At 35.3% G+C, this 13,393-nt stretch overlaps 1 protein-coding gene and 1 pseudogene across 2 annotated transcripts in view; one reads left to right on the forward strand and one right to left on the reverse strand.

Moving 5' to 3' along the window:
- LOC114053910 (desmocollin-2-like) overlaps positions 1 to 13,393 on the reverse strand; it is a 66,576-nt gene that overhangs the window by 14,979 nt on the left and 38,204 nt on the right. For both annotated transcript variants that reach the window (XM_027877035.1, XM_027877036.1), the window contains exons 11-14: positions 12,142 to 12,284; positions 6,041 to 6,259; positions 2,573 to 2,800; positions 876 to 1,000 (exon numbers count right to left, since the gene is read on the reverse strand). In XM_027877035.1, coding sequence (XP_027732836.1) covers positions 876 to 1,000; positions 2,573 to 2,800; positions 6,041 to 6,259; positions 12,142 to 12,284 — 715 coding nt within the window. The remainder of the gene's footprint in view (positions 1 to 875; positions 1,001 to 2,572; positions 2,801 to 6,040; positions 6,260 to 12,141; positions 12,285 to 13,393) is intronic.
- LOC114053796 lies at positions 4,868 to 5,615 on the forward strand (annotated as a pseudogene).

Raw genomic sequence — 13,393 nt, forward strand, 5'->3', positions numbered from 1 at the left:
TTCTTTTGTACCCCTAATACCATGTAGTACTGTCCTGATCATACAATAGGTATTCAATAAATATATATTAAATTATATAAGAGATGCTTTGAATCCTATGAGAAAAAAGGCTAGATACTCATATGTACCCCATCTCTTATCATGTGTTATTAGGGAATTTGGGAAAGGTTTTCCTATGTTTAAAGAGAAGGGTGAAAGGACTTAAAAGACATTTGTAGGATAAATGAACTATATAGAGTTCAATTTTCCCTGAAATGCTTTCTGCCAGTAAAATGAACAAAATAGATTAAGTGCTTTATTTTTTTAATAGAAAGGTATTATTATCTGGTCAACAATCAGACAAAACATGTTCAGCTCTTTTACCTAAAACACTATTATTGCTTAAGAAGACACAATCCCAAGCAGTAGGTTTAAAATCATAAATATGGAAAGTTTCCCTCAAAATTATCTTATATCCCTATTATGTATATGTGTTTTATATACCTTTATATCTATATGCTGGTTTCCCTAGCTACGTGGTAAGCTCCTTGAGAGCAAAGACTATTTTCACCCTTTTCTTTGCATTTTTATTTGGGCCTAGCATATAGAATGTACTTAATAAATGCTTACTGATAGATTGATTACAGTAGAAAACTAATTAGTAATGTCTCTTAATTATGCCACTGCAACTATGTCAAAATTTAATGCTGTCATCAACAAATGCTTTCTGAATATTCTTGAGTTATCTAACAAGGCACCTGATACTATTTTTTTTTACTGACATCAAAATTGTTTTATGTGAAGAAGCAAAGTCTTACATAATAATAATAATAATAATAACAATAATAACAATCCATTCATGATTAAAGATTTGTTCCTAAAAGCATATTACTTACCACTCTGTCATCTCCAGGAGCTTCTGTGTTTGATATAATTAAATTTTGCTGAGCCATATCATCAGGAAAAGGTTTTTTTACTTTTGAGGGACTCCAAATTCCACAGACTAAGGTGAATAAGACACCTAGGTGAGGAATAGAATCATTTGAGTTTAATATGCAAAGCAGGAAATACAGGGTATGTATAGTGATTATTTGTTCAGCTGATTATTTTAGATCCTTGGATCAATTCTTCATTTTTCTACTTGTGGATTAACTGGATATAATTGAAGAATATCATCAAGTGCATTCTTTTTTTTTTTTTTTTTTGGCTAGGCAATGGGGTTAAGTGACTTGCCCAGGGTCACACAGCTAGTAAGTGTTATGTGTCTGAGGCCACATTTGAACTCAGTTCCTCCTGAATACAGGGCCAGTGCTCTATCCACTGCGCCACCTAGCTGCCCCTTCAAGTGGGTTTTAAGTGGTTTCTTTCAGCCACTCCAAATTGACCAAACACAAGCTAACTCAGGTTTCAAAATCAGTAGTCCAATGTATTTACACAAATTTAAGCATTCTCTCATAGAACCAAAGTCTAATAGAACCCCCACAAGAAAAAGGATATAAACTTAGGGCAGCATATAAAATTTACACTCTTCACAATATCTATTTAGGGAAGAGATTTTTTTCCTCCAAATATCCTAATGAATACAAAAAGTATAAATTGTTCTTATGCATACAAGGCAAAGAAAGATCATTCTATCCTGAATAAATGCTCTTGATCTATCTCTTGATGGAAAACACTGCATCTTTTCTCCACTGTTAGAGATTTAAGTTCTATGTTAAATCTTTATATGGCTGCAAAATACAAAAGGATCAAATTATACATTTCTATTAATACATAGTGTCCCTAAAGTTTTAATGCATTTTAAAGCTTTAATAGCATAAATATGCACTAAGACTTTTGTGATACCCTATACATAGGTGATATATACTCACATTAAAAAAATTGTAATTGCTTTTCATGGAGTCTTACTCTGATGCCTCCATGTGGTGTAAGATAAAACTAGGATCTCAAAGAATAGGAAAATAGAGCTTAATCTCTGACAGATTGTACTATTCTGGAGAGTCTTCAAGTAGAGACCTGACAATGGTCTGAGTTCTGCATTCTGAGGACCAACCCAGCTAAACAGAGAACAGGTTATCATCAAGTAAGCTGACTACTTAGTGATAATTTTTTTTTGCTATAGCAGTGAAACAAAGAAAAACAAATTATATTTATGCATATGTATATGTATCCCCATGTATAGAACTCAATATAAGCAAAGGGAAAGTGATAACATTTTGGGGGGCCTTATATAATGGTGATTTTCATACTAGTTCCTAAATATTAGTATAAAAGATATTTACTTAAAAGTTGTACAGTGGAAAGAGGAGGAGCCTTGCAATTAGAAGCCCTGGACTCAATCCTCAGCTCTATCACTTGCTAGCAGCCTGACCTTTAGAAAGTCACCATTTGTATAAGGCCTAGATTTATCATTGATAAAAATGGTATGATATCTCCCTCACAGGGTTGCTATGAGGAAGATAATTTGTAAAATATAAAGCCCTGTATTCTGATAGTATGTCATTGTCACAGAATCCCTGGGTTTGAAGGAATCTCAGAGACCATCTAGTCCAACCAGCATCATTATTATGTTCAACTAAACAAAAAGACTTACAAAATAGTAATGCTACACCCAACAATATTGCAAGGATGGCCCATGCGCCCAGTCTTGTGTCTGGATACACTGCTTTCTCAAATTTACATTGTTCTGGATGAATACAATCACAGAGATTAACATGCAACATCTTTGTTGAAGACATTCCGTGTCTATCACTCACAGTGATAGGTATGGAATATTTTCCAAATTGAGCATTATTCTGGTATGAAAGATGTGCAGATGTATCTGAAAGAAAATAAAAAGCCACAGTTACATTCTAAGTTACATTCACTGTTGCTCATCCTTTTATCACTCTATATTTTTCATCACAATTGTCTATAATCACACCCCTGTTGAGCTATGTGTCATCGTTCAATGACTTTTATTGAGGGTTTAACCTGTATAAATCATTTTTCTAGGCAATAAGATATAGAGAGGAGAATAAGGCACAGTCTCTGCCTGCAGGGAGTTTAGACTCTAAGAAGAGAAATGAAACAAAGGCAAAAATAACAGTAATACAAAATAAAGTATGCCAGGTACATAGGAGAGGTGCAAATAAATAAGCCTTAGGAGAAATTCAAGAAACTTCTGGCCAGTGGTAGGTCACAAAAAAATTCCATGGAGAAAATGGTAATTGAGCTGGTCCACTAAAAATACATAGTTTTTCCAATAGGTAAACATTAGGGATGGGGAAGAGGAGTGAGAGAATTGTTTTTGAGGCATACAAAATTTGATGAACATTGAATGGAGGTAGAAAATGAGAGGATGAAGTGAGGATAAGTGATTCATGCAGTTTGCCAGGAAAGACTATGTGAAAGGATTGTCTGAGATAAGTCTAAAAAGGTGGACTGGACCTGGATTACAAGAATGTCTACAATATGACACTAAGAAATTTAGTCATTATTGGGTAGATAATTGAGAACCATGAGCAAAAGAATGATACAATAAAAACTATTTTAGTTAAATTTCCATAATTGCTTAAATCATAATATAACTATCTTTACCTAGAACTCTAGCTACAAATAACTGCAAACAAAACAGTTTTATTTGTACTGATCAGCGTATCTTTCTATAGAACATCTCTGTGAAAATCTACTACTAAACCCAAAATAACAATATTCCACCAGTATTTATCTCTAGAACAATCTGTAATTTTCAGCATATGTTTAGAGAAATTAACTAAAATACTTAGTACCTTTCACTTTTTGAAAGTGTGCCACCAAAAACTGCATAAGTTGCTATTATATTCACATATTATGGCAAACATATTTTACTTTTCTAGATAACTTAATATTAGAAAAATGACTACACTTCAGAGCTTCATTTTTCAAAGCTTCATTCTCACATGATGAACACATACAGACATACACATGTGGGTTCATATGTATTTTGATATGTAGACACAGTTGACATTATCAAGGCTAGTTGTGATGTTGAGAACTCTGGTTTTATGCCATTAGAGAACTATAGCATCATATATTTGTTATCATCAATTTGTTATCAAGAATTTCACTCTAGATTATTCACTCATTCATTACCTATAACTAAAAGATTCACAGGTTTCCATGAAATAGCTTTGTGATATTTTGGGTAACTCAGAAATAAATCATCAGAAACAATTTAAGTATAATTCTTCATTCTGTACTACTGATAATGATTTTAGAGATAGGCTGATATAGAATGACAACTAACATTAAATAAGGGCAATAAAGTGGTTTACTACCTTGGAAAGTGATTAACAACTAATTCTTGCCACTGGTTAAGTTCTAAAAGAACTGGAGGTTTAGGCAGAAACTATTGCAAAAATTTTAGCTGTGGCTGATATTCTAAGAAAAAACAAAGAATTTTAGCATTTACATGGATTAGGAGGTTATCAAGTTCAACCCATATCTGAATAACAAAATTTTCCACAAAATCCCTGACAAGTACTAAGTCAAATCTTCAAATCACTAGTGCTAGGAAACTTCCTGAGGCAACCCATTCTACTTTAAGACAGCTCATATTTTTAGGAGGTTTTCCTTGACACTTAACAAAAATTATCCATGGAAACTTCTACCCATTGCTCCTAATTGTGTTCTCTGAGGCCAAGGGTGGGGTGGGGAACAAGTCTAATCCGTCTTTCATATAACAGTACCTCAAACACCAAAACAAGAATTCATTTTTCCCTCTACAGCCTATCCTCTTTCTATCTTTTCTATTACTGCTAAGACCACCATTATTTCAGCACACAATCAGTTACCTAGGTGTCAGCCTTGACTCTCCATACTCAAACTCATACTCAATCCATTATCAAATCTTGTCATTTCTACCTTCATGATGTCTCCTGTACGTCCTGTCATTTGCACTCATACAGACAAAACCCTGGTGCTTCATCATCTTACATTAACTATTGTTATGGGGACCAAGGACACTGGTGGGGGAAGGGGCAGGAAATGCATCATCACTCCCCCCACACCTTTTCCTTTCTCTCGCCGTCGCCTCCTTACAGACCCGTCTACGGACCCCAAACGAAACCATCCACCGTTGGGGGAGCCTTCTCCATCACCCTTCCCCCAGGGGCTCTGGACTGATTTCCAGCCTGTACCGGACAACCAGTGAGTTTTCTGCCATCGCAGGACAGAGCAGAGTGTCCTCAAGGAACTCCTGGAGCTGCAGTGCAGGAGCACGTGCAAGGAGAAGCGGCAGGGCGGTACCACTTCTAGGCTGTGGGAGAGGTGCAAGGGTCAGGGGGCGAGCAAGTAGAGGCTGTGCAGCCCCTCTCCTCCCACACTCAGCCCCTTTGGGGCTGCCAGGATGCCTGGGTCCCCTGCGGCCAGCAGCGTATGGCCAAGGAAAATGAGGCGAATGAAAAGGATTTGATCTTACACCTGGCCCTGTTCCGATTGCCCCAGTATGGGACTGACCTTCTGCTGACCTTCACGAGCCTATCTCTGGGAGTAGGTCAACCCATGGACATGAAGCCCAGGGCCTCCCACCCTGGACCCTGGTTGATTTTGAAAGGCTAGTGACTTCCCTGACTCTTCTTGACCCCAGCATCTTTGGTCCCCAGGAAAGATCATGAACTGCCCTCTGCTGCTGGTGTCTGAATGTCTGGATTCCCCAACAGAAGCAAGGGGTTGATGGCTGGGGTTTCCCCCATATCTCTGCTCCATATAGAGACATAAGGCACCGCCTTTGCAGAAATAAACTTGCTTTATACACACACACACAAAAAAAACCAAAAACAAAAACAAAACTATTGCAATGGACCTCTGGTTGATTTCCCTGCCTCAAATCTTTCCCCACTTTAACCTATCTTCTACTCAGAAGCCCAAGTTTAGTTCTGAACATACATCTGTGTGTGTGTGTGTGTCTGTGTCTCTGTCTCTGTCTCTCTCCTATATGTTTCCTGAGACCAGAATCTGTGTTGTACCTCTCTTTATACCCCATGTGCTTACAACACATCAGGCTTCTAGTAAGCATGAAATTGAGTTGCAGATCATGTACCATTCAATCTGGTGATTGTCCACATTTTCTGGATTTCAGGAGAACCTAATTTGAAATCAAATGGAGGCCCATTCATGGGATCATCAGGATCAACAGCAACGACCGTTGTATGTCCCATCTTTGGTTTGCAAAGTACAATATTCTCTTCAAGGATGATTGGAGCATTGTCATTCACATCTTCAAGGATAATTCCAAGGGTACCAGTACATGTTTTACCATCTGGGAAAATTGGAGAAAATTTCAATGTAGCTTTTACTCTTTTATTCATTCCTGGTGGTAATCAGTTACATTCAATTTCAAATCCTAATCACCTAGAATCTTAAATATTTTATTTCATCTGGGAGCTTGTATTCCTCCCCCTTCCTACTCTCAATTTTATGTTATGCAGCTATTTGTGTCTCTACAGAGTAACAAGGCTTTATGAAAAGAAACAAAGACTTAGATGACAATGCAAATAAACACAATTATATAAACTTAAAATATATCATTTGAGTTGACCACTATTCTAAACCACTTCAACTTTTACCACTGGAATAGCTACTTTCTGATTGAGTGGTGAAGGAAACTAGCAAGGACATTATAGCAATATATCACAAGGATCATACACTATAATGAGTTGGAGTTTACATCAGGAATGCAGGACTAGTTCAATATTAGGAAAACTATCAGCGTAATTGACCATATCAATAACAAAACCAACAGAAATCATATGATTATCTCAACAGATGCAAAAAAAGCCTTTGAGAAAATACAACACCTATTCCTATTAAAAACACAAGAGAATATAGGAATAAATGGAGCTTGCCTAAAAATGATAAGTAATATTTATCTAAACGCATCAGCAAGCATTACTTGTAATGGAAATAAACTGGAAGCCTTCTTAATAAAATCAGGGGTGAAGCAAGGATGTCCATTATCACCACTATTATTCAATATTGTACTAGAAATGCTAGCTATAACAATAGGAGAAGAAAAAGAAATTGAAGAAATTAGAAGAGGAAATGAGGAAATAAAACTATTATTCTTTGGAGATGATATGATGGTATACTTAGCGAATCCTAGGGAATCAACTAAAAAAAAACTACTTGAAATAATTAACAACTTTAGCAACTTTGCAGGACACAAAATAAACCCACTTAAATCATCAGCCTTTCTATATATTACAAAGTTCAGAAGTAAGAAACAGACAGAGAAATTCCATTTAAAATAACTATAGACAATATAAAATACTTGGGAGGCTACCTGCCAAGACAAGTCCAAGAACTACATGAACATAATTACAAAACTTTTTTTACAAAAGTCAGATCTAAACATTTAGGGAAAAAGTAATAATTGTTCAGAGGTAGACCAAGACAATATAATAAAACTAACAACTCTGTCTAAATTAATCTACTTATTCAGTGCCATACCAACCAAACTACCAAAAAATTACTTTATGGAGCTAGAAAAAATAATAACAAAATTCATCTGGAAGAACAAAAAGTCAAGAATATCAAGGGAACCAATTAAAAATGTTAAATAAGGTGGCCTAGCAATACCTAGCAAAACAAGCTGGTATGGGCTAAGAAAGAGAGTGGTGGATTAGTGGAATAGATTACATACACAATACACAATAGTAAATGACCATAGTAATCTAGTGTTTGATAAACCCAAAGACCCAAGCTTTTGAGACAAAAACTCATTATTTGACAAAAAATTGCTGGGAAAACTGGAAAAGAATATGGCAGAAACCAAGTATAGCCCAACATCTCACACTGTATACTAAGTTAAAGTTAATATGTGTATATGATTTAGACATAAAGGGTGATAAGCAAATTAGCAGAGCATGGAATAGTGTACTAATCAGATCTATAGATAAGACTTAGGACCAAACAAGATACAGAGAGCATTACAAAATGTAAAATGGATCATTTTGATTATATAAAATTTAAAAGTTTTTGCACAAACATAACTAATGCGACCAAAATTAGAAGGAAAGCAGAAAACTGGGATGAAAATTTTTACAGCAAGTGTCTCTGATAAAGGACTTACCTCTCAAATAAGTAGAGAGCTGAGTCAAATTTATAAGAATGCAAGTCATTGCCTAATTGATAAATAGTCAAAGGATATGAATAGGCAGTTTTTTAAACAAAGAAAGCAAAGCTCTCTATAGTCATATTAAAAAAAATACTCTAAACCAGTATTAATTAGAGAAATGCAAATTAAAACAACTCTGAGGTACCACCTCATACCTTTCAGATTGCCTAATATGATAGAAAAGGAAAATGATAAATGCTGAAGGGGATATGGGAAAACTGAGACACATGCACTATTAGTGATGTTGTGAACTGATCTAATCACTCTGGAGAACAATTTGGAACTATGCACAAAGAGCTATAAAGCTGTGCATATCCTTTGATCCAATACCACTTCTAGGTCTATATCCCAAAGACATTTTTAAAAAAAGGGAAAAGGACTTATCCGTACAAAAATATTTATAGCAGTTCTTTTCTTGGTAGCTAAGAATTGAAAATTGAGGGGATGCCCATTAATTGGGGAATGGTTGAACAAGTTGTGGTATATGATTGTAATGGAATAAAATTGTGCTATAAGAAATGACAAGTAGAATGGCTTAAAAAAAGAAAAAAACCCTGGAAAGATGTGTACGTAAACTGATACAAAGTGAAGTGATCATAACCAGAAAAAACATTGTATATAGTACAATGAAGAATTATAAATGACTTGGCTATTTTCAGCAGTACAAGGATCCAAGACAATCCCAAAGAACTCATGACGAAAAATGCAATTCAACTTCAAGAAAGAACATAGGTTGTCTGAATACATTCTGAAGTATACTGTTTTTCTCTCTTTCTTTCTCTTTCTTTTCCTTCTTTCTTTCCTTCTTTTTTTTCTTTTTGGGTCTTCTTGCACAAAATGACTAACATGGAAATGTTTTACATGATTGCACATGTATAATCTGTATCAGATTGCCTACTCCCTCAGGGAGGAGGGAGGGAGGGATAGAATTTGAAACTCAAAACTTTAAAAAAATGAATGTAAAAATTATTTTACATATAATTGGGGGAAAATATTTTAAAAGAGTTTTGAATGAATACAAGCACATTTGGGGAATTAGAGGGAATGACCCTATAATTCAAAATTCTAGTTTGAGCCTACCCATATTCCCCCCCACAAAAAAAAATCCTCTTTTTGTCAAAACTTATTAAAGGCAATACTGAAGCTTATTTTGATCACTTTGTTCTGTTTTTTCCATTTCTACAAGCATTGTTAATAGGCACTTAAATGATCAACAGGAAGCCCATAGCCAAACGGTGCCCTGGAAAAGCAAGTGATTTTAAAGATTAGTCTATAGCTGACCATTACCCTGAATAGGTGAAACCTCATTTAGGATAATAACAATCTAAAAAGGTCTGCAAAGTAGTTAATTAACTACTATGAATACTATATTCTCTCTTCACCTTGCTAGTAAAAGGTCTGCAAAGTAGTTAATTAACTACTATGAATACTATATTCTCTCTTCACCTTGCTAGTCTACTGAGATACAAATTACTTCCACATACTGTATAAAAGATACATTTATATAGTAATTCATTTCATAGGAGTAGAAGTACAGTATAAAAGCCCAGGATAAGTTTTAAATAATGTCAGGGATGGGAGTAGGAGAGGAAAAAAAGGAGAAGATGGCATAGCTTCTATGGTGAAGTCATAGCTTTGGAAATAATAAATGGTTTAGAGTTATGTCTCCTTATTTCCTTTTATCTCTTTTAATATAATACATGTAAAATGATGTATAAAATGTAAAACATTATATGGTGGTTAACTATAAAACATGTCAGGATATGCATTATTATCAACACTTTTAAATGTGGGAAAATGTACATTTAAACTGCAATGTTCTTTTATTTTCAGTAGATAACAAGTTGATAGAAGATGTTTCCCCACTCTGAAATTCATTATACCAATGAAGTCATAGATCCGGTCCCTACCCAGCTGCTGTCTCTATTCAACAAGTTAGTAGAATATCTGCTAAGAAATATGAGCAGTCTTCTCATCTTGAGTCTTTAGTTTAACTACACCTTTCATCCATAATCATGAGAAAGAACATTCTAAAGTAGTGTTTCTTAACCTAGGTCTACAGAACCATAGGTAGATTTCAAGGTGTATGGGGGATGGGGAGGAGCTTGGACTTGGATCAGAAAAAAAAAAATTACATCTTTATTTTCACTGACCATTGGTTTTCTTTGTAATCCTTTGCATTTTATTTTGTGCATTTAAAAACACTATTCTAACAAGGGGTCCATAGGCTTCACTGTATTAATAAAGAAGGTCTATGACACACAAAAAGGTTAAGAATCTCTGTTAGGATGAAACCAGCCAGTAAACAATTAAGTGCAAAGCATTACATAGGACAATAGATAGCAATTTTCTTACTATCTTCTTGTCTGAAAAGTGTATGTTCTACCAGAAAGAAGATACCCTTGCAACTTAGTTCATTGGCCAAAGTATAGAGAGAAAAAGCACTACAAGCTTTTAAAATACAGCTAATTAAAAGGAGAAAACTTTTTAAGCTAAAAAATTCCTGTTTTCATTTCAAAAAGAAGTGGCTTTATAAATCAATGAATCAATTAATATTTCTTAAGCCCCTACAATGGGCAAGGCATTGTGCTAAGCACTGGGGATACAGAAAGTGGCAAAAGACAGTCCCTACTGTCAGAGAGCGTGCAATCTAATAAGAAAGACATGTTACCAAATATATACAAAGCAAGAACACTAAATCTAAAATTTTAGTACAATTCATATTTTTATTCTTTATCTTCATCAAATGTAATTGTTTATATAATGTTTGTTTTCAAATAATCCCACTATCAACATATAAAATGTTTTACTTGGGGGGAGGGTGATAATTTTTATAAGGATCAGAAAGAAAAAAAATGGATTATATGTTCATTTAGAAAACAAAAGCTAAAAAAAAAGAATCAAGCCCTGGTTTGCTTTTCCTAATCATGTAATGTTTTTACTGTGTTAATGAAAATAAAATCAACTCCACTGATATTTGATGTTAAACTACTTCATCACTTTCAGGAGCCTTGCTTTCATCCAAATGATTCCTCCCTCCATACAAATAGCAATTTCTCTCCCTCTCTTTCTCCCAGGAAGAGACTCACTGAATGCCCAGGACTCTGGGCCTTAGTTTCATCATCTATAAAATGTAGGAGTTTGACTATGACCAAGGATGACAAAAGATTTCTTATTCCAAAATGTCTGTCTTAGATTAACGATGACAACATATGCCTTTCCTCAACACTTGCCAATTGAAGAGAAGAAAAGGTAGTCTCAAAATATATGAGATAGTTCCCTAGGAATATTACACATATATGTGTGTGTATGTGTATATACACGCATATACATATATATACACAGTAATATAATGCATTACATGTATGTGTATATGCACATATGTGTGTATATCTTATATATGTTATACATATATGCTACATATACCTAATACATATTTTGAAATTCAATACATATTTTGAATGTTATTACATATTTCCCTAAGCTAATCCAAAAGAGAGGGCAGTTAGGTGACACAGTAGATAGAGTGCTAGGCCTGGACTCTTCCTGAGTCCAAATCTAACCTTAGACATTGACTATGTGATCTTGGGCAACTCATTTACCCCTGTTGACCTCAATTTTCTCATCTGTAAAATGAACTAGAGAAGGAAATGGCAAACCACTCCAGTATCTTTGCCAAGAAAATTCTACATAGGGTCATGAAGAATCAGGTATGACTGAAAATGACTGAGCAACAACAAGAATCTAAAAGATGAACAATCTACACACAGATCATATTTTATCATATAAATCTTAGATGGGATATTTAATAGGGATAAAATTCAGCATGTAAGTTGGAAATAATGAGAAAAAGCTACTCGTACATTATCATATCATATCATACCATATCATAGATAGTAAAGTATATAAATCCTAACTGGAAATCAATAATAAAAAGGAGTATACTAAGACTCAAATACACTTTGGATACCTGAGTTATAGCATCACTCTATGGTGATTCCTTTGCAATATTATAAATATCTCACCTTTGTCTGTTGCAAGCACTGTAATGCTGTATACACCATTTTTAACGACCTCTGCTTCTCTGTCCAATTTTTTGGAAGTTATTATTGACCCTGAAGTTTCATCAATGGTGACCCATCCTTTGGGATCATTTAATTTCTTATACCTATTAATAAGGAATAAAAAAATTTCATAAAACTCAAAAACTTGAAACATTCCAAAATATAATATTGCTACTAAATTGCTTTCCTATTCCATTTTACAAAAACATGGAAAGTATAATGGTGTTACTGGTGAAGCTGGGAGGAGAAGGCATGATGAAGATGGGCCTGAGAAGCACCCCAGCATATCAGCAAGGACAGGGACAGAGAATTAAAGGGACCATCATAAAAGACAGACGCTTCGGGGAGACAGGTTGTGGCAAATTGAGTGATTGGTTCTTCTAAACTATGTGTCACCTCATCCAGAACTGACTTTGAAGTTTGATTCTCTCTGTCCCTATAATTAATTGGTTTCTGAAGTTTGATTCTCTCTGTCCCTATAATTAATTGGTTTCACACCCACAACCCACCCATCTGAGATCTGGGTTCTTTGAACAAACCTTGGTTAGGGACCAAACCCAGCCTCTTGCTTTATACTTGCTTGGCTCTCCATTTAGAAATCACCTTTGTCCTCTGGAGGAGTATTGCTCCTCTGCCCAAGTCTTTTACTAATCTCTGGCACATAACAGCCAGCCTTCCCCAGGTTGGGATACCATACTTTGTCTGACTCTGTACCTGAAGCTGTCAATGGCAGAGCTACTTGCTAGTCCCTTATCTGGGAGACTCCAGAGCTATGACAAAATTTGACCCAAACACCAGAATAATTCACTATTTTGTGAGGTGCATTTGCTACTGGTCCAGGAAGACAGAAGTAAAATTTTAGTTAAGACAGAGGGTTGAGTCAGTAGACCTTAGATCTACACAGCACTAGAAACTCCCTTACGTTCTTCCATTGAGCAGACAATGGATCTCCCAAGGCTTCTAGGCCAGTGAAAGATTCTCATGGACCCCCTAAGGAGCCCAAAGGTGACCTTTGTGGGTATCCTGACTAGCAGAGTAGGTTTTCTTCTGAGTCACTCTCTACCTGACTGAATTACCACCCTCTTCAAACCTTGTACAATGTGGACAGATTTCTTTAGAAGTTCAAAGGGAGTAGTGTGCCCTTTATCATCTTAGAGTTAAAACTACCAACCAGCAGATTTATTGGCTTCAGTAGGGACACTTTGCTTCTAGG

The sequence above is a fragment of the Vombatus ursinus genome, unplaced genomic scaffold (assembly GCF_900497805.2).
Source record: "Vombatus ursinus unplaced genomic scaffold, bare-nosed wombat genome assembly UNPS02014812.1, whole genome shotgun sequence".
In the NCBI taxonomy this organism is placed as follows: Eukaryota; Metazoa; Chordata; class Mammalia; order Diprotodontia; family Vombatidae; genus Vombatus; species Vombatus ursinus.